The following is a 21,341-nucleotide window of genomic DNA, read 5'->3' on the forward strand; positions in this document are numbered from 1 at the left end:
GGTCAAGCGGCCGCAAAGGGGCATTCGCGAGCACCAACGATCTCAGGAGTTCCTGGGACCACCGCGGCACAGCTACAACACGCGTAGCCGGAGGCAACCCGATGGGATCGGAACCTCGTAGAGTGCGTAACCCGGGAAAGGAAAGAAGAGGGGGAACGATCCGAAATCGGTGTTCCATAACCTGGGAAAGGGAAGAAGAGGGGGAACGATCCGAAATCGGCGTTCCCGGCATTTTATTTTTATTGGTTTTCTTTGTGGGTGGGCGGAAGGGTGCCTCGGAACCCTCAGTGTTTGTTGTTTTTCTTTCTTGTTTTTGCTTTGAATGTTTTTATGTTTTTTGTTTGTGCGGCGTTGCTGTTGGTGTTGGGGTACTGGTCCCTCGCTGGGCGCGCGCCTTGGACTTTTCCCATCTTGTGCGTCATCGCCCCTGCGGCTGCTGCTTCGAGACGCCACTTGGTGTGCACCGAATGGTCCTCTCTGTGAGAGAATGAAAGGAGGAGTCGCCGTTTGGACAAACACCAGCTTGGGCTGAACTCCTCGTTTTCGGGCAGCGTATTCCCCGGCCGGAACCACAGCTCGGGGAGCCTCGTGGGACGTCCGCGACGTTACACAGGACGCCGGGGTGCAGTTCTCAGTGACACTGGACTTCCAGCCCCGCATCGTTCCGAAAGGGCGGTCGCAGCTGGGTCACAACCACAGTCCCTCTCCGGTGCACCACTCTAAGGAGGGGCCAGTCTCATGGTGGCCAGGCACACCGCTCAAGGACCCCGTTGCCCCGGAGGCCGCCGCCAAGCCGAAGTCGACACAGTCTACTGTGAGGTGTGTGGTGGCCGCGCAACCCAGGTCTCGGGAGAACTGATGGACCTCAGTGAGGACGACCCATGGGACCAGCGGTGTGTGTGTGCGTGTGGGGGGGGGGGGGGGGGGGGCGGGAATCTCCAGGCCGAACAAAGCGACGGTGTTCCCAGCAGCCTAGCCGCACGTCTGAATTTCGGCGTATTTCGATATTTAGGAGAGGGGAGTATGGCGCACCGTGCATTCACGAGGGCGCCCATCAAACCATTCTGCCAATCTCTGGCCTCCAGGCAGCTGCGTAGCTGCCTCGCCTCAGACACGATCACATGGTCGTGTCGCCGCGGGGTCGATCGGGATCTCGAATTCGGCTCCCGACGCGCCGCTTTCCCCTCGTCCCGCTTTCCCCGCTTTCCCGTCCATCGATGGGCGAGGGGACCCCCTCGCCCATTGACGGATATATACATGGTGGGGCAGGGGGCGAGAGCTCTCTGGAGAACTCCGGAAGAGACCGAGACGCAGGCAGGCAGGTGGGTGGCGACCGGATCTAGGGTATCGCGGGACACGAGGCCTGGGGGCCTTCTTTGTGTTTAGCTTTAGGCTTAACGTGCGTTTGTAAATAATTGTGTAATGTAGCTTGCATTTGTAGTTTAGATTGAGTGTTTTGTAGCGTTGTGTTTTGTTGTACCAATAAACTGAGAGCGAAATGCCGCTCCCGTGAAAGAACCAGGCTGGACTCGGGTTGTTGAGGACCACGTGGGAAACGGCGAATCGGCGGCGGTACGCGATTTCCTACAAGCGCGCGAGAGAAGGGAAAGAGATGAGGCCACTTACCCTAAAAGTATTTGCCCTGGTTCCCCGCGTCTTTTATAGCAGTTTGAAAAAAGTAAGTAAACAGGCAAGCTGGCTGATGTTACACATGTTAGAAAAAACCGGAGACGACGGGCCAAGAAGGGGACAGACACAAAACGACACAAATTGAGACGTTTGGTCTTTGCCCCATTCTTTTCCCGTTGTCTCCGTTTTTTTTAATGAGTAATGCTATATACACTGCGGAGTGCAGCTCGGCCGGAAATTGCTATATGCACTACGTTTTTCTCGTATAAAATGAATGATGACAAAGAGTTTTCCAACCGGTGGAATTGCGTAGGGGTTAGGGTGTCCGCTTTGTACGCAAGTGGACGCGGGTTCCAATCGCGGTGTGTCTACCTTTTTTTTTTTCTTTTTTTTTTCTTGAACGTTGTTTTGTCGAGGCATTTGGCGATATTTATATTTCTTTTTTGCGATGAACACTAAAAAAAAAAAAAAAGAACACCGAATCTTGTCGACGAAACTTCGCAGATTGGGGACAGCGGGGCTTGGGTTGCCGGCTGGACGCCGCGCAGCGGCGTGTACTGGTTAACTTTTCTAATTAGCAGCCGCATACTGTCGCCGCGAAGCGTCGTGAACGCAGGCGGGGGGCTGTGTTAACGAGCTCCCCAGTGATACACGCGCAGTTCGAAAAAGGGTGGCCCGAGCGGCATGAGCTCTCCTCGTAGTGCACATAGCAATTTCCGTCCGAAGTGCACTACGTAGTGCATATGGCATCGCTCTTTTTTAATATGTGTTCTACAGCCGATTGCCAAAGAGGTTTCTAAATTCTCACAGCCACCGGCGGTGGTTGTGAGAATTTAGAAAGAGGAGAAGAGCTCTATTGTTCAGAAGGGAAAACGGAGGTCGAGAGGCGGCTTGGCTCTCCCGAATCGCTCTGCAAGCACGAAGACATTGGCAGTCTTTGGTAAGTTACTTTAAAATAAATAATTAGTTACAATTACAGATAGTTTGGCAAAAAGGTATTTTAGTTGCAGTTACATTTACTTAAAAATAAAAGTAACGCGTTACAGTTACAGTTACTTCGTCATATTAACTTAGCTGCTGTCAAGATACTTCCACTCTTTAAAACAATTGACTGAAGACATTGTTGAGAACACAAAATAAATACGATTTATATTTGTTACCTTCCTCCTCCTCCTTTTAAGGGCTCTAGTATTCCCCTTTCAGAGATTACACAAGACGGAGATACTGATGAGCAGACTGGTCCAGTACAATAATAGGGAGGGCAGCCGATGGCTAAACTATTTGGAACGGTATAAACAACGGAAAATACCTGTAGCATCACACAAGGTAGAGAAAGGAGGGAACAAGAACGACACAAATTAAGTCGTCCCAGAATGCTTTCTGATTTTACTTATAACTTCTTTAATGCAACGCAAAACAAAAAAATTCGGCAGTGGATCACGGACCCCGGGAAAGGACAAATCGACCAGTAGTAACATCGTGCGTGGTTCCGGTTCCATCCATTTGAAATTCCATCGACTAAGTCGTCTTATCACAATGAAACTCTTATACATATTACTTTCGGCAAGTCTTATGCGGGATACCAGGGCACTTGGGGCACTCAAACGACGCCATGGCACTGGGACTCTTTCATCTCGATGGTCATAGAAGAATTGGTCGGCTCTCATGACAAAGTCGACGAACTTCCGAAATAATCCGTCTCCTGCCACTTCCCCCAGGGACCGACTCGAATTTCGAGGAGCGGCTCGAGGAAGCGCCAGAGCTACCTTCAGACACTTGACGAAGGAGTCAAGTATCTCCTCGACTCGAGGAGAGTTAGAGTGGAGGTCGGTTTATGAAGCGAATAACCGGCCACGAGTGGAGCTTCGAGTCGAGTTTGATTCGAGTTCGATTCGAGTTTGAGTTGAGGCCCGTTTCTGAAATCGGCTGGTAGGTCTACGTCAAATGCATTCGGAGTTCGACGGCTTTTCTTGGACGTTTTTATTTTATTAGCCTGTTTATGATGCTTACCCCCCGCCCCTTGTGTATTATCTTCCACTGTGAGAACCAGGGAATACCAGGGCTTTTTGCCTGAATGGCTTTCGCAGGAAACGAACGAAGATAGGGAACATCAAGCAGCACGCGACGCAGGCAGTTCAACGTTCTTGGAGGATTGTTTTCGTTGAGATAATCTCCAAAAAGATCCCCGGCTATGATCCGGGTTTCGCGAAAAAGAGCTGATAGGGTCGGGTCTGGGATGTGGGGAACAGGAGAGACAGGTTCGTTAGTTTTTTTTGAAGCTGTGCAAAAAAGGAGCTCTCTTCAAATCGTGCCCCAAGCATGCCGGATTCCGTCCGATCATCGTGAAGTGACTATCGTCGACACTGTATATATATTTTATATGTTGTGTTTTGAGGCCTTTTTCATATACTGTTCGGATAACGTCGCACCGTGGGGTACGTACAATATATCTTGTTCGATTGATGAGACTCGTTGAATTTCATATTGTAGGCGGGGAATATCCATGCACTTCGGATAGCCTGTGTGGTCTAACATTTTCGACGGTTAAGACCTTTGTAGATTTGTACTGCTGAGTGTATGGTGCCGCAGAAAGATCAACATAATATGAAACAAAGATTCCATTTGCATTTGTTCTGTCGCGCAGAGACTCACCAAAACAGCTTTCATTTCTTTGTTGTTGTTTCCAAAAATAGTACGATGCACTCTTAAAAATGCCGAGAAATTCTATTCGCCATAGAACACAAAATAAAAAGATGGAACGCGGCAATTTAGCTTCAACCACGGTGTAAGATACACTCTTTAGGTGAGGACACGGCGGGGCTGAAAGAGCGGCGCGAGGAATCAGATACGTGTTCGTTCGACGGACGTCCGAAAGGCTGCATCATTTCGCTGCCCCTGTGCCCGGGGCTGACAGTGTCGCCGGCGGCCAAACGGCGAAACTGTGTGAGAGCGAAAAAAATTATCTCGTTGCCATGACACCGTGGTCTTTCTGCACGTGCGACAACCTCGCTGGAGCTGTGCGCGTGTGGAACATGAGGCGGCACGAGCCGTCTTGTACGTGCCCACGGGTCTGCGAGTCACCTGCCGGTGCCGCTTGAAATCATAGAGAGAAAAAGTAAAGAGCGAACTTTATCGGGCACGTCGTGAGGAGCGCGCTGTCCTCACCTGAAGAGTATTATCTTACACCGTGGCCTCAACCAACAACCGGAAGTGCGCCTACGCAGGCTTCCACAGCCCACTGACTAGAAAACCTCAGCACAACTTACTCGGGCAACACTGACGTACACTCTCAAAACCTGGGACGCGCGCTGTAAATCGCTTCGTTCGAGACTGCCGCTGGAAAGGTCTAGAGAGGAGGCCATGGCATGGGCAACACTGCCTAGAATACAAGCTTGAAGCGTTCGGAGAGATGGCATGAAACTACGCCAGAGCAGACGGCCTAAGGCCTAATTGCGTGAGACGTCGCCTTGAACGCAATGCGCCACCCCTTTCCTTGCAGAGTCACGAGGTCACGCCTCGCTGCCAGTCAACTTATCGTTAGATCAAAGGGGTGCCGCATGCACATCCGTCGGCGCTCGACACCCAATATAAAAAAAAATAAAAAAAAGTATGTGCGTGTTTTTTTTGTTTCTGTTTTTGTTTTGACATTTTTGATAGCTTTTTTCGTCTTGTTCACAAAATATTTGTCATTGTGTCAATCGCGCACGCCCGTTTGCCTTTGATGTCACAACCGCATATCGATCTCGTTGTAATGTTGAGTCCCTTGGTGCAAAAGTAATTACACCGGAGACCCGAACGCGACTAGCTGTGTTCCGATTTCCGAACGAGAATGATCTTCGGGATGCCTGGATATGGGCGACTCCGTGGGACAACCTCGTCATCTCGAGCCCACCAGGTTGGGAACTCTCCCTTTTTTTCTAGTCATTGTTTGCTCTTGCAGAAAGCACACGATGTAGAAATGTAGTCAAACAAGCGTGGAAGTGAAAATGAGAGTAGCTTCTCAAAAATTAACGTTTCGATATTCGAGAAGCTTCACGTGGTTGGGTCCTTACCGAAACCAACACGCGCAACTTTATCTGCTTTGTCTGTACGACTACTGTCGTTTAGCGCACTGTTATGGCGTTTGAACAGTTTTCAAAGGTTTTTCAGTTCGGTAAATGACTAAAGCTCACTACATTCACTCGTTTGTTATCTGTCGCAGCCTCTTCGATCGCACTTACCATTGCTCGCACGAAGACGCTTGTATTTCTTAGGTGTGCAAGCTTAATTGCTCACACGATGAGGTGATTCGGGAGAATTCCCATGTCGACGACAATACTGGGGCGTGTTGGCTGCGCCACTGAATTGCAGGCGCCTCAGTCCTATAGCAGTTTCTCCAAAGTTCCCGGGGTGCCCGATAAACATGTGAACTGTGAGAGAAGACCCGAACTGATAGAGGAAGCGAATGGATTCCGCTACTTTGCAAGACGCTGTTGCAGAATTGTTGTTTGGGTGTGCCTATGATTGTACATCTGTGGTTGTCTGTGACAAAATTTGCTTGCTCAAGCCTTGTGAAGTGCAGGCTACGAATACACGAGGGTGGTTCTAAAGGTGAGAAATACCCCTATATTACTCAAGCTTCTCATGTGATTGAGAGGCAACGCGAGGAAACAAACGTACAAATCTAAAAAATAGAAGCCATAATCTGTTAGACCCAACAATAGAGCAGCACCGCTGTTCAGCCTTTTATTCGGGTATAGAACAAGTATCTTTATTGCTGACGTCGTGCGGCAAAGCCTCTGTAATGCCTTCGGGCCCTGAGTGAACTTTTTAAATAAATAAATAACGAAGACAAGCTGGGTCAATTAGAGTGGTTTGTTGTCGTTTTGTTCTGAAACAGGGCATGTGCTATTCAATTTCTGCAATCACAAATTAGTTCAAGTGACTGTAAAGGGTTATGGAGAGTGTAAAGAAAATAAAGAGTGGAGTGGTTTTTTTATATTAACGTGCGATTTCGTTATTGAGAAAAATGACGTGCTGTTCCGTATTAAGGACACAATTAAAATTATGACTAATATTTTTCTTGTGTAAAAGTAAAATTCAATTCAAAATGATAATTTTATTATATTTGGCGTCGTTTTGTATAAAGCAGTTGGTTTCCAAATAATTCGTGAATCTGTCTCTAAAACGTGTTCATTAACGAGATTCATTTTATTAACGTAATATTTTTTTTTTTATTTTTAATATTATTTGTTTTTGCGTACATGTCGCAAAAATGTCATAAACTAAATAAAATAAAGATTACTACGGAAGAACACTTGCTTCGCATATTGCTGAATGCTCCTCCCTAGGACGTGGCTTTAGCATATATTTCTGTGACATAAATATATAAAAATTGACCTGCACTATTGTTGCACGATGAGACGTCGAAACACACTGTACTCTTTCTTAGTAAGAACTAAACGAAGTCGGAATTTTCTTCGACTAATTTTTTATTTCATTCTACGCACACAAGCTGGACAATAAAGGCAATGGCCTATTTTCCCCGTCGTTTGCATGCCTACAAAAGTACCCACCACCATCTGGGATACGCTTAAGCGTCACGATGCTCAACTCGAGGGGGTGTGGTTTAGGCCTTTTTTGCTCCTGCATTGTTGCATATGCTCTTGTCGTACATCAGATCCTTTGGATATCCACATACTGATATGAAGGCATAGCGGCAAGTGGTGGGAAGACTTCTGAATAGGGCTTCTGCGGGGTTCATCTTTTCCTCTTTTGCTGTTGAAGCTTGTTCATCAGCACCAGCTTCCCTGGTCTCCACTGCTGTAGCTTGCTCTTTCGCGATAATATTGGCACGTTCCAGCACCTTTGGCAACTCTGATTCCTTTAGCCAAAAGTCGCATCCTGAAAAAAAAATAAAAAGGTTAATGGGATGACGATTAGTTAGGAACATTTCGGTGACAGTAATGCAATGGCCCTATTGGGGTTCTTAAGAGGTACTAAAATCAATAAATAAATTAATTGCCAATTTAATAAGGACAGCAAACAGGGTGTTTCAAGGAACGCTGTCGAAATCGCTCCTCGCTGGCAAATCGCTATGTGCGCTAAGGAAATAAAGCTGGTATCAAAGTACTAATGGCAGCCTTTGGCCCTCTAAACTAAAATGTTGCTCCCCGAAAGGACCATCTGGTTCAAGCTAGGTACTTTGTGCAAACGCTGGGGACTAACTGCACTCGACTGAGACTAACCGAAAGGCGTGCGCGAGCAAAAGCAGCCATTAGTCATCCTCGGACAGAGTGCATCTGTGTGTTTCAATCCTCGAAGGCAAACGAAATGATCGCTAAGAAGACAGCTGATATTTTGCGCGTCTTGGGCATCGGTGCGACTCAACTCAGCACGGCTGAAAGTGTTGACCAAAACTGGCGAATTTCTTAGATGTGGAACGATTGTTCACACATTACGTGGTACACTGACCTTGGAGCGTTATGGGAATGTGAGTTAACGATTGTGTTTACTCATACACCCCAACTATCTCGTCACAATTTATTGATATTTGACAAGTTCCATTGACGCATTTTTCTCCGGGCAAACATATCAGCATTTATCCAAACAGAACACCTCTGAATACTTACACAATAATGTTTTTGTTTCAAATTAGACAACTTCAAAAAGTCTGTAGAAGACTATAAATCCTTTCGATCGATCCCAACTGCTGAGCTCAAAGCGCTTTGACATTCTCGGATTTGTTGCGGAAGGTAAAACGTTTTGACATTGGTAATGCATAAAAACATTTTTTGAGCGTACGATGGACGATTGAACATAATTTACGCTCGTAACGTGCTGAAATAAGAGCTATGACAAACTGTAGACTATTCTACGCATAGGGACGTAAAAAAAAAGAAGAAAAAAAAACGTCTGCATACGAATTGATTTTTGACAGAACGGAACGAAAGCCAATGTTTGGAAATTGTTGTCAGCTCATCGCGTTTTTGACAGTGAACGGGCTGCGATAGCAGTCATGAACAGAGCAGAACAGGCAAATTTGTAATGTCATGAGTACAGCAGAACAGGCGAATTTGTAATGTCATGAGTACAGCAGAACAGGCAAATTTGTAAGCTCGGAGAGCGGTGAGCTCTCGGAGCTGTTTCTTTATCGGTTAGGCTTAGCGGGTTCACCGACTCGAGATGAACGATCTCGTGAAAGCACTCGGAATGCTTCTCACTTCGAGCTTTACTGTCAAGGTCACATGCGAATGTCGTCCCGTCCCTTGTAATCCTCACCCCGTTGAACGTATACACACTAGGCGCGTTAAGTCGGCGCTCCTTTACTCCTACTCCAACGCTCCGAGTTTCATACTCCGAGCGCAGCAACTAAACGGCGCATATCGTACAGGAGCGCGATACACCGAGGATTCGTTCCAAACCCACTCAGATGGATCCGAGTTACCCTGGTGTTTTATGTCACGTGACAACAAAAATAGAGAAACGCTGGACGCGGGTAGGTCTTCGATAACCACTTTTACCCTAGAGGTAGATCGAGTAAGTTTGGAACACGGCCAATAACTATCGACGGGCCACGGCCCGCACGAGCTCCTTCCAACTGTGGATACGGGTGGCAGAAGACTAAAATATTTCCAAGAAAAATAATTAGGCCCGGGTGGAGCGGCAGAGTCTAAAGCGAAAGAGAAGGCAATGTTATGAAGTTTCTACGAACGTTTTAATATTCCTGAAAGGTTTGAAGACCCGTTTTGTGCACATATCTGGAAGGTTACCTTGGTTGATCTATTTATTGACCATGCATGCTGTTCCGATTTAAATTAAAGATAATGTTCTTGAAGCCGCTCGTCGACGCAGGAAAACCCTAAAATTTTCTGGTTCAGTCTCGCAGCGAGACGGAAGCTACGACGATACCGGCACACCATCGGTCGTTAGCACATCTTTTTTAGGCGGCATGCATGAACAAGCCTTTCCCGCAACGCTAACCGGTGTTTCGGCTTTCCAATCTAGGTATCTTTGTTCGCTGCGGCCGGGCTAAGCATTCTAAGCAGGGCAGCCGTCTGTCTTTTCATCGTTTTTTGTCGCCGAGCTATCGGCACGCTCGTTCGATAGATCAATTCGTTTTCAGGCAAGACGAAGGAACAAACCTTTTCATCGACGCTCGCTGATGTTTCGGCTTTCAAATCGAGGTATCTTTATTCGCTGTGCTAAGTATTATAAAAGGGACAGAGCGGTCCGAATATTTCCTCATCTCGACAACTTTTCTGTCGCAGTGCTATCGGCACGGTACCGTTTGATAAATGCATTTCTTTTTCAGACGAGATGAACGAACAAACCTTTCTCGGGACGCTAATTGCTGTCTTGGCTTTCAAATCAAATCGTTTTTGCCTGCTGGATTAAGCACTAATCAACTGAAAAGGGGCAGCGGTCCGACTACGCCTTTTCGTCTCGGCGGTCGCAAGAGCAGCGCAGCCATCTTGTTTGTTTACGTGACGTCACGGAGCGCGAAGAAGTCACTCGGGCTCCGAGAAATTCTCGGTGCACGAAGAGCGCGCTCGAGTGTCAGTCTCCGGTGACACTCCTGTCCGTTTAGTGAAAGGAGCGCCAAACCCGATATCCGTCGCCGTCATGTTTCACGCCGCAGACCAATACCGCCGCGATGGTCGACAAAATCACGTGACGCACGTTCACGTACCACGTGGCGCCGCTCCGCACTCCGACGGTATATTAGCCCCGAGCGGGAACGATTAGAGCGCCGCGGTCGCTCGATGATGACGCAGGGATAAGTATCACGTGACGAGGCCGGATATTTTCTCCGCTTTGCTTTACTTTGATCGTGAGCTTTAGCTATTAGCATCAGGAACTGTTCGCTAAAGGCTGATTCGCACACTTGCGTCGAGTCCGACCGAGTACAACTGCAACGTGCATCTGTTGCCATGGCAACCTGTACGTTGCAGTTGCTCTCGAGTAAAACGCAGCTGTTGCCATGACAACGTACAGGTTGCCCTGGCAACAGCTGCGTCGGCTCTAACAAAACCGGTCTGCACCCGGTTTTGTTGGAGCCGACGCGGCTGTTGCCATAGCAACCCGTGCACTCGGTCGGACACGCGCAAATGTTTGAACCAACCTCAGAGGCACTAAGCCCCCTCCCCCCGCCCCCTTTCTTCCCCCAATTTTGTTAAATATTTTGCCACTAGAGTTTTTATGGTTGTCAGAGTACTACCCTATCAATATTTTGCCACAGCGTCACGTATATTTTTTAATAAAGTAAACAAGCGCAACTGCTCGAAACCGAAACTGGACTGGGGAGGGAGAAGAATTATAGAGGAGAAAGTTAGCAGAAATCACGTGACTGTGCAAATTTTTTTTCTTTTTTCAGTCAACGCGTTTGCAGTCAACGAGTTTTCTCTTCTTGTTGTGAGTGTGTGCCTTCGATGACCCACGACTTTGATTATTTTTGGTGGTTGTGTCAACACCATAGAAAACGGCACGCGACGACGAAAAAGACAGTGAGCGCTGCTCAAACCGGCCAGTGTTCGATCGGCTGTCTTCGGGCAGAAAGAAAACGAGTTTCTAGTCTCCAATTGTGTTCTCGGTAATTGGGCTCTCATATCTCATGGACTATTAAAAACCTTAGCGAGCAGAAATACCCTTTCAGTGTCTTTTTAAGTGTATTTGTTTTGCAACCACGGAAAACGTGCATAGGACGAAACCTAAAAACAAATCCGAATATGCCGAGCGAAGCGATCGGAAGTTGTGTGTAAGTTACGATGCAATTCTACAATAGCTTCATGGTCGCCAGCACGGCTGGGATACTTCAGAGTGGAAACAAGCGAGCATACTTCTACGTGCTCTTCACGCGTTTCCCGACTTCAAGTTGTAAACAAAAGGAAATTCGTACTCAAAACCACAATTCTCGGCGAAAGCAGCCCGACTCGCTGATTCCGGAAGCAACGACGACAATCCCGACGACGGCCACTCAAGTCAGTTGGAAAGTCTAGCAATGTCGGTCCGAAGGACTTGCAAGTCGCTCGTCGCTCCCTGCCTTTAACGACCAGCGGCCTCGTCAAATGTGTATGTACGCGTGACCCCTTTCTTTCTACGTGGACCCATTCTATGAATAGTTTGAACCTTGACCTAGATCTTCCGGTTAGAAGGTGAGTCGGATCTCTTCGTTTTCCCCTTTTCATTTTTGGACTGCTGTGCTGTGGTGGCGGACGTACTCGTCGCAGTAATACACTAGTCAATTCTATTTGCTGCTTTCTTTGACGTAAAGCTGAAATAAGTACGCTATTGGTTACCCTCGCATCATCTTTTACGTGTGCGTTATTTTTTTGTGTGTCTCTAAAACCACATGAATATAAACTACGAAAAAACAAAACAACCGGCCGGAATGCGAAGTTCAACGCTTGCTCGGCCATTTCGCGATTGGTTTCTATATTTGCTGTCTCTTTGCGACAGGCTGAAAAAAAAAGAAAAAGATGAAAAATTCTTAAGGAACTAAGCTGTCAGGATCTACGTCTTTAGTCACTTGACAAGTCACCGAAGCCACGACGACAACCTGTTTGGCCGTGGTCAGCAGGATGACACGAAACTGGGTAGCTAAGTCCTGTTCTGTAGGCCGGGACGCAACTGTTTTCGAGCTGCTTGCATTTAATTTTGATGAGATGCACAGCCCAAGAATTAGGTCAAAAGAAACCATTAACTGTTGTTAAAATTAACGAATTAAACATAAATTGTGAACGATACACCTCTACCTCTCGCTAGGAACAAAGCGGAGAAGTGGTCACGGTACAACGTCAGGACAAGAAGCCGCCAGATGTTGCCACCCCAGCTTATTGGGAAGGGGAGGGGGGGGGGTTTGAGGTGGAGGCGATGACAATGTCAGGTGAAGAAAGAAAGGGCGTGCAGTATGAAGGCGGAACGGGAGAGGGAACAGAGGAGGGAGAGAGAGTGGTGCCCTCGGAATGAACCAGCCGATCAGGCCACCGCACTCTCCGCCACCAATTAGTCCGTGGGGTTTAAAGGCAAGGGCTCAGAAGTTAGTCCTGGGAGTCCATCTCTGAGGGACTAACGGGAGTGGAGCAAAGGTTGCTCTCGTCCCCGTCAGCCTCCTAGCGTATGAATGGTAGTGACAGCGCGTTTAGTCCCCCGAAGGACTAAGACGCGCTCTATTTTTTCTTAGAGTAAAATAGGTTGATGTCATATTCGTCTCTGTCAAGGGGTGCATTTAAGAACAAAAAGAGTAACGTTCAGGTACATTTTAAATTACTTGTGATTAACTGCATTCCAAATTAGTACATTTCAATGTATGGTTTCAATTGGAACTCTTTTGGGCATCATTAACAACTACTAAATAAGCTCAATTCACGAGAATAAAAGGATACGCAGCGTTTTACAGCTTTAGACGAGGCACTCAATTTGGACACATCGTAAGGTGGTCGAATATTTACAAAAAAGCGTACAAGGAATCTAACCGGCTTCTACAATTAAATAAACCATTGTTTTGTAAGGTCGCTACCGCGGTTGAAGGCCACAAAGACGTGTGGCAAATGCGGGAGACGTGTGCTGCGTGGGGAATGAGGTTGTTCCTTAAGTTCCATTTCTGTGACAGATGGTATATACAATCTCGGTGGCGCTGGCAAATATGGTATTTATATGGAAAATCCCACCTCTCTCTGAGCGATGTCACATAAACGGTTGTGCCAATAATGCTTAATCTTAGTGTTGTTCAAACTAGCTCAAATTCCCACTTTAGTACAGTTTAGTAGCTGCGATTTAAACGTTTTGTGTTTGTCTCCCTCTTCGGTCGCCTCCGGTTTTTTTTCAAGCATATAGGAAGCAAACAATTTAAATGTACCATCAAAATTCTTTTTTTTTTCTTCATTTCAGTTTGATTTTATGATGTAAAATGAATGCTCGGATTACAAGTCAGTCATGGACACAAATATGCGGATGAAAATCGGTTGCAGATACGTTAATTTAAAGCCATGAGGATGCGGTTCGGGTACCCAACGAAATCCACGTATAGGGATGGGATGCGAATGGTTAAACGGTTACCCACACAGGGAGCTACTTATGTGTGTGCTCTAAAATACCGGTGGAATTATGATATATTTCGGCTTGTTTCGTTTGTGACTTCTGGCAGTAAACTATCTTTGGTTTTTTCTACCTTTATGAGCACAATATTTTTGTATTAAGTATAGTTTTAACCGGCTTACCTCCTTTGAGAAAAGGAGACCTGAGAATATTGCATGACGGCTGGTTGTAGACCACATAGAAGTCAAGGTAATTAACTCCTTCCACTGATTCCTTTCTTGTAGAATCACCTCCCACAGCCTCTCGTGCGGCCCTCACTGCGTGCGGAAAAAACGTTACAGTGTACCACCGTACACTTTCGGAAGGCAGACACATTCACGATATTGGTAGCTGATGAAAGCTGAACTTACCCATATCCGATAGGGGTTTGTTTGAGGAATTGCAGGAGTAATCACCATACTCGATGTACATGTTGCTTCCCAGAGGGGTTGGTTCATCACTTGGAGTGCCTAGTTTTACGACGAAAACAAAGTATATACGTGTAGATTATATTTGAAAAACATATTTTTAGTATTGTATGGGTAAAATAGCCTAGTCTCACGAATCCAAAGTGTTAATAAACATTTCTTCACCAAGAAAGTATAAGACGTAGAACAAATTGTGAGAAACAAGAGAGGCTTTATTTTCGACATTTCAAGCAGAGCCTGCTCTATTTTGAGTGTAGAAAGATACAATTCAAAAAGCGCAGGCTCTGCTCGAAGCGTCAAAAATAAAGCCTCTTCTGCTGCTCACACTTCTTACTAGTTTCATGGAGTAAAAACCACTATTATACTCGAAAGCTAACAAACATAATTATCTTTTTTTGTTCAGGAAACGGCGTTCTAAAAACTAATGGTTGTTGATAGGATATACCGGGATCGATATAGAAAATGAAACCCGATTTCGCGGCCCATATACGCAAACCACGTATAGTAGACCGCTGAAACTCCGTCAGAATATGACGATAGCGGTGGGGATATGATGCTAAAGTTTGGGAAGCCCTTACCTGGATCAGAAGATCTAAGGGAGAGAAGAAATTTCAGGATACGCCGACGTCTTTCTAAGCCCAATTTCATCAAAACAAGACGTGATAAATGTAAGCGCCTGTGGCATTTACAATGGTACAACAACCTTGTCAGCAAGAAAGCAAACAATATTTCCTTTCTTGCTGACAAGCTTGTTTTACAGAAATATGTAATACAGGAATCCAAAATGTTATTTCTTGTTTCGGCAAAATTAGGCTTATATGAACGTCGGCTCATGGAGGGAGTTGGAATTTTTTTTTTATATATTGTAACCGGGCGATGTTACGCTCCCGAACTTGCGTATCCTATATCCCCATCGATAGGGGCATAATATTAAAAAGCTACAGCTCTCTGCAATTCGCAATTTGTTTACGTCAGCCGGAAAACTTGGTTTTATTTTCTTCATTAATATTAGTACGTTATTTGACAATTTCTGCAGATAACAATCAGCATTTAGTGACGCTTAATAACCGAAGTTTCTTTTCTAGACAGTATGAGAAATATGTCGTGCATTATGAAAGAAAACTGAAACTCGCATAATATTGTTTTCTTCTTTTACAGCAGCCGCAAGACCTTAGGTGTAATCTGTACGATGCACTATTTTTTTAAGCGTTTTTTTACGTTTACAAGTTATCAATATACTCTCCCTATTTGGATTTGAAGAGGTATCACATAACTTTAAAGTCATCTGGTTAGCATTACGTTAGTGTTTATATCTAAATTATGGCACTGCCATGAACGAAGTCAGGCAAACTGGGTTATGCCGTCTAACCACTAACACACGATGTTGTACCGGATTTACTTATTCAAAGTATGTTTAAACATTCCTTCATAATAATTAGTTTAATATGTTAAATATGCAATATTATTGTATTATGATCTGCCCGAATATATAGACATGGGTGGTTTTATCCAACCAGATATTTTCTCTATATATAAATCGTGACATTATTTTTTGTCAGTATATATTTAGCTTATATTTAGTTTATATTTAGGTAATACCCATCAGAATACAGTCCGCTTCGGCCTAAGAACTGTGTTGTATCTAAATGAAAGCCTAGATTTTTTTAAATGTTAGCCTAAGCAGGTGAGGATTATTAAAATGCTGTTTAGTATTCTTTTTGGTAAAGATTAAGATGACTTCTCGCCTCTAAAATATCCGTACTACCCTAGCTAAAAATAAACCACTGCATGAAGCGCTCATTCCAAGTAGCGACCGCCACCAAGTGTTCTGGTAACCTAACCCCTTTCAGAGACCACGAACCTAGCGTAAAATTATGCTTTCTTGTCACTGATGTCTTTCATTTGTTTGAATTCAAATCCTGCCATCTGCATCATGTACCTCCTCGGTCTTTCCTATCTTTCAAGAAACCTACAGTGGGAGATAGTGAGACCAACTTTTACGGATCAGGTCCCTGTTCCTACGCCATTGGCTCCTAAAACAGATTCTGCGATCACTCCTTGAATTCTGCTTAATTCATTATATCTCGAGTGTCTCGGTGCTTCTCTCCGTACAAGGTAAAAATGCCGTACAATGCAAGGTGGAAAGAATTATTTGATTGTGAAACTCGTAAATGACTGCTTATATTTCATGTACCATAAATATATTTAGATTAATAGTTAGTTACACTGCTCCTATTTTATCACTTTGTATGTGTTATTGTTGATATTTCTTTCAAATTATACGCAAACCAGAAAATATGTTTTAGAAACATTTACCGAGATAAGTGCTTCAGAATATATTGTTTCCCACCCACGAATGAAGGACAACCCTCATGTGTGCATTCCAGTTTATTCATTACAATAGTTTCGGGAGACTGTTTTATAAGCCTGCTAAAATAATATTGAATAATAAATTTTAAAGTCACATACCAGTCCAATCTGCACGTATGACATTTTCCAGTTTGTAGCCGGTTTGATTCAGAGCTCTTACTTGGTACTTTAAAGTCTCGCTGAAATAGAACAATTCCCTTTTTATTCTCGTACATAAATGATTCATGCAGAAACGAAATATTATTGCTTAACTACTTCAAATTTATGCCTAATATGGTGCCTCAAACACATCTGCGAAACTAGTGCTGGTCGTGTCTTTAATGTGTCTGTTCAACTGTTTTCTGCCGACGTCACAATTGCGTCTCAATTTCGACTGAGAGAGAAGCTACAGGCCGCCTGTACAGCTGTAGCTTACCCAGCAGTCGGCCAATCAAGAGAAACTCAGGCACGCTTCACAGTGTTTCGTATAACGACGTTGGACGTCTTTTGTTTCTTTTGAGTTTGAAGTAAAGAACACGCTCAGATATCTCCACAAATTATTCAAATAAGAAGCCATAAAAAATGTACCTCACGAGACTTGCAGACACTGTTTCCCCGAAAAGCCCATTTTTATTCCTGCTCAGTAACACCTCCCCTATGCCCGTTCCACTTTTTGTTGTTTGATTCGTGTGTATGTTTGTTTTTTAATACTGCACAGAAAAAAAAAATTAGGCACGTTCAGGTTTTCGCGCGATATTTAGTTCGTTCTTAGAACATGTATTTAAGCATTTTTTTTCAGTTGGGCTATTCCTTTTACCTATAATAACAATGATGGCGACGGTTGTCCTTTCTCCAGATGCCTTGAAGACGACATTAGGAGCCATTTTATGAAGACTTGAGTGCATTGAATATATCAGTGGGAGAATTCTTTCCAGCTCTATAGTTATGGCTCCCTTGGTTAAATCCGGCTACATTCAAGTACCATTTCACTAGTGTAATGTTTGCAATGTGAAAAAAAAAAGAAATTTCGCTTTATCTTTCCGTGAACCATATGCAGGTATAATTTCGCACAAAAAAGTGTGGATTTTGTTTTTAGAATATATTAGTATATTCATTTTATTGTTTTATTTTAAAAATATATTGGTCAAACTCTCCGTTACACACGAAAATATGGTTACATTTCTAACCAATACGTCCAGAAATTAGAACTGGTGCAATATTTGTTTTTGGTGAAAATAAATGAATAGCGGCTTTCTTTTATTTTATAAACACGGGTATTTTTGTTAGTATGAACAAACTAGCAAATCATATGGCACATCAGTGACAAAGAGATGGCGTAACTCAAATTTTATTCCTCCAATGGAAAAAAAAAATTCATGGCTTAGCCACTTCAGAATTGGTTATTTATTTTATCTAGAAATTTTGCAACTGTCATGTGGTAAAGGTTAAGTTACAGTTTAGAAATAAATCAGCATTTTTCAACCACAAAACCGTCAAGAATTGGACAGTTGTTTTCTATGGCATCATCTAATCATTTCTAAAACCAAACTTTTATGCACGATATTCCAATTCAACTAACGATCACATGTTCTAGCGAAGCTTTTTAACATTTGAACCCTCATCAAACATGAGTTCATTAAAAATACTTACTTATTTTGAGAAGTCTTGTTATAATACGTTCTCGTAAAATTTGCAATTTTGGATGACTCATCGTGGAGAGATGCTGTAACTCGGACACAAGTAATACTGGGTTCGTGGTTTTTTGAGCGAAACATTAGGACAAATGGATCATCCTGTTTTTTATTAATGGCCTGAAAAATAAAATAAATGTTTTTGTTATCACGTATAAAATATAGCTTAAGAATACTGTTTTAGCTCTCATTGTTTATGAATGCATCCGGAATCATTATTACGCAGTGATACAACAAGATGTCCACGTGTTCTTTAAAGCTGACATACAGCCTTATGTATTTTGCTGCACTCTCATACGCCATTGTATGGCTAGCTAAATCTGCACAGATATTATAATGCAATATTTTCGTGGGAAGAACAGAGGAATGGGACTTCTCTTTTTTCTAAACTGATGCGTGCCATAGGCTATGATTGAACGAGAGAAAAATAGTAATCTTATGCGCAATCTACTTATACTTAAAGTAAGCAATGCAACAGCGATTTCCATTTGCAATGTTTGTTTTAACAGAAACTTGACAACGACGTCTGGCGTAGTAATTACACTTCACAACCACGTATTTATAACCACAAAAAGGACGATGACATTCACTAAATTGGCACTTCTCGTGACAATTCAGGGATTCCCGAAACACATATTGCTTTAATATATGTCCTCCTGCCCTTTGGAGCAAACTTCATTCTCCAGCGGGTGTAGAGCTCGTCGAAATACTTCTGGAATGCAGTCTTTATGATTATAATCAGCTCATCTAGCGTTTTGCTCTTCATTCCCCTTCTCGAGTATTAACACCATCGATGTCGACGTGCCATCTCATGAAAGAGGGACAAGCTGCCGGGGCCGAGACCAAAGGAGCACAATGTGTATGATATAATGTCTGATTTTGTTCTGGCTCTACCACTTCAAAGATATAATAGCGCCAAAAGCTACCTCTTCGAAGGTAACGATATAAACCTTTTCCAATCTCACAAAGTATTCTCGTCAATATTTGAGGAAAGAAACGTATTTCTTTTCATCAAACAGTAGATTTTAAATACATTGTAGCACATATTGTTCCTAGGACTTTTCCGGTGTCTGAAATTCCCTACAGTGTGTTTCACTATTGGGTGCACATCTGAGCTATATATAAATTATATTACGTTTTTTTTGTGACAACGAGCATCAGAATTGTGCGCAATCCAGATGCTTTTAAAATTAGAAAAACAGAATAAAAGTGATATATTCCAAAAATATAAGCAGTGCCCCATGTTGAGCGATAAAAAAACCTGACATATTGACCGTTTTCCCTATTATCACAACCTCCTTAGAAGGAAATTTTAATATTTCAGCGCATACTTAGACAACAAAAAGAATATATTGAATCAACCATGAAGAAGGTACACAAAAAAAGGGACGGAGGCAGAGGACAATTCCCTGTAGGGATGTAGTCAGTGGGCAGGCAGTGAGCAGAGCCGCCTTTCCTCAAAACTGAGATTAGCGATGTAGCTCCTTATGCAGGCATCCCAAACCTTTCTCTGAAGACTTCAAGGCAGAACATACCGCTAGAATATACATTTTGATTAAACACTCCACTAAGAGAAGTTGTTTTTAATTCCATAAAATTTACTGTTGCTACTGGATTTTTGTCACTCCTAGCAGCTTCACCAGGGACGACAAAACTCAAAAGGGCTTCAGCAGAAAATGTCCTCTCATAAAGACGTTCAGTTAATTCTTTTTTAATTCATTTTGCATCAAATACGAACTACGATCACTGGAATATATGCAAAACATAAATTCAACGTTATTAAAATTAAAAACACAAGAACAAGTCATGATTAGCCATCGCTATATTATGAGCACTGTGAATTTTAACGCTATTGTTTATTAGTCATTTGAAAAATAAGTGTAACTTCCCTCCCATATATATATATAAATACATTTCGTAGATCACATACCTTCCAGGCGCTTTGGAGAGGTCCAAGGGCAGGATCGTTAAGCAACGGGTTGTTTTCAGGGTTTTTTATGGTCATTTGTGCCTGCCAGGCACAAGTAGTGGCGATGCAAGCGAACAAAGCTGCGTACAGGAGACCCATTGGAACTGCAGCAACTATCATTTGAAGCTTTCCCGGGATCCCTCTCGTGCCGCTTTTATAGCTAAGATACGTAGACGTACTTCTTAAATACACTTCCAAGTATATCAAAATCGTAGGTGGGGCACGCCTTTGCTAAGGAAGAACATTATAGACTTTGCTGCTTATGTTTTTTTGCGCAATATCGCTGCTCATTTCTGCGAAACCTTACACCCACATGTGTTTTGTTGTTGTTGTTTCGCAGTAAAGTGAATGCTGCTGGAATTACAGCGACACCTTCAATACTTGTACATATAAGTTTCTGCTGATTCGTGACGTAAATTGGGCGACGAACGACAACGACGAGGCATCGAATCCAACCAAATGCCACGGGAGCGGTCACGTCACCTTCGGGGAGGGTAGAGTTAAGAGCGGGTGCCTATGGTCACGTGATACTTTCGCCCCGCTCGATTGGCTGGAAGGGCTTGCGGCGTTCGCTGTGGTTTGTCGTAAGGTAAAAGGTAGCATAAAGGCTTTACCCTACGCGCTATTTTGTAGAAATATTTGCATCGCAAAAAACACAGAACACACGTAAATTAGTGTGAAAATGAAATAAATTTTGTGTAATTCATATTCCTATTCCTAAAATGGTTGTATAACGAATCTTCTAGACGTGAACATAACTAGAGTTACTGACAAGGTTTGAACGGCAGGGATTAGCTTCGGGTGTCCGCCCTGCAGTGCGAGTTTCCAACTCTCCACAACGTTTAGGCATCCCGTACACCTCTATCGCACGCTCTCAGCCAAAGCAAAGCGCAAGGCATGGACCGCGTGCTGGAATCTGGGCGTTCGTAAGACTGGCCCCTTTCCGTTCTCATTTTGTCTGTGACTATAGAATGTTGTTATTTGCGGACCCGAAGTATATCCAAGTCTGGACAGCAGGAATTAAACAAAACAAAACAAAAAAAACTGCCCAAAAGGGAGATAAAAAGAGGAAAAGACGCCAGGTTTACACGATTTGGAAGAAAAACATCACATTTTATGCGAGTGATTATTTATTATTTTGAATTTTCTGCCAAGTCATTTATTATTAGACTTCACGAGCGCTGCACCGTCGTCTGCATCGATCTTGTATAAAATAACATT

General features: G+C 43.7%; 1 protein-coding gene across 1 annotated transcript; it reads right to left on the reverse strand.

Moving 5' to 3' along the window:
- Nucleotides 1-6,469: 6,469 nt before the first annotated feature.
- LOC115310740 lies at nt 6,470-20,240 on the reverse strand. The gene is made up of 7 exons (XM_040214300.1): nt 20,082-20,240; nt 18,111-18,271; nt 16,581-16,660; nt 14,055-14,153; nt 13,827-13,961; nt 7,259-7,512; nt 6,470-6,499 (listed from the first exon to the last, which is right to left on the reverse strand). The coding sequence occupies exons 1-7, from the start codon at nt 20,238-20,240 to the stop codon at nt 6,470-6,472; spliced, it is 918 nt and encodes a 305-aa protein (XP_040070234.1).
- Nucleotides 20,241-21,341: the final 1,101 nt, after the last annotated feature.

This window comes from Ixodes scapularis, unplaced genomic scaffold (assembly GCF_016920785.2).
Source record: "Ixodes scapularis isolate PalLabHiFi unplaced genomic scaffold, ASM1692078v2 PGA_scaffold5__190_contigs__length_132052651, whole genome shotgun sequence".
Lineage (NCBI taxonomy): Eukaryota > Metazoa > Arthropoda > Arachnida > Ixodida > Ixodidae > Ixodes > Ixodes scapularis.

What these genes read in the sequence shown, in the direction of transcription:
- LOC115310740 (XM_040214300.1), bottom strand. Translation starts at nt 20,240, where the DNA reads ATGATAGTTGCTGCAGTTCCAATGGGTCTCCTGTACGCAGCTTTGTTC. An exon ending in AACAAGACTTCTCAAAATAA is followed by an intron (nt 16,661 to 18,110) that starts GTAAGTATTTTT and finishes GTTCTATTTCAG; the next exon opens with CGAGACTTTAAAGTACCAAG. An exon ending in CATACGTGCAGATTGGACTG is followed by an intron (nt 14,154 to 16,580) that starts GTATGTGACTTT and finishes TCGTAAAACTAG; the next exon opens with GCACTCCAAGTGATGAACCA.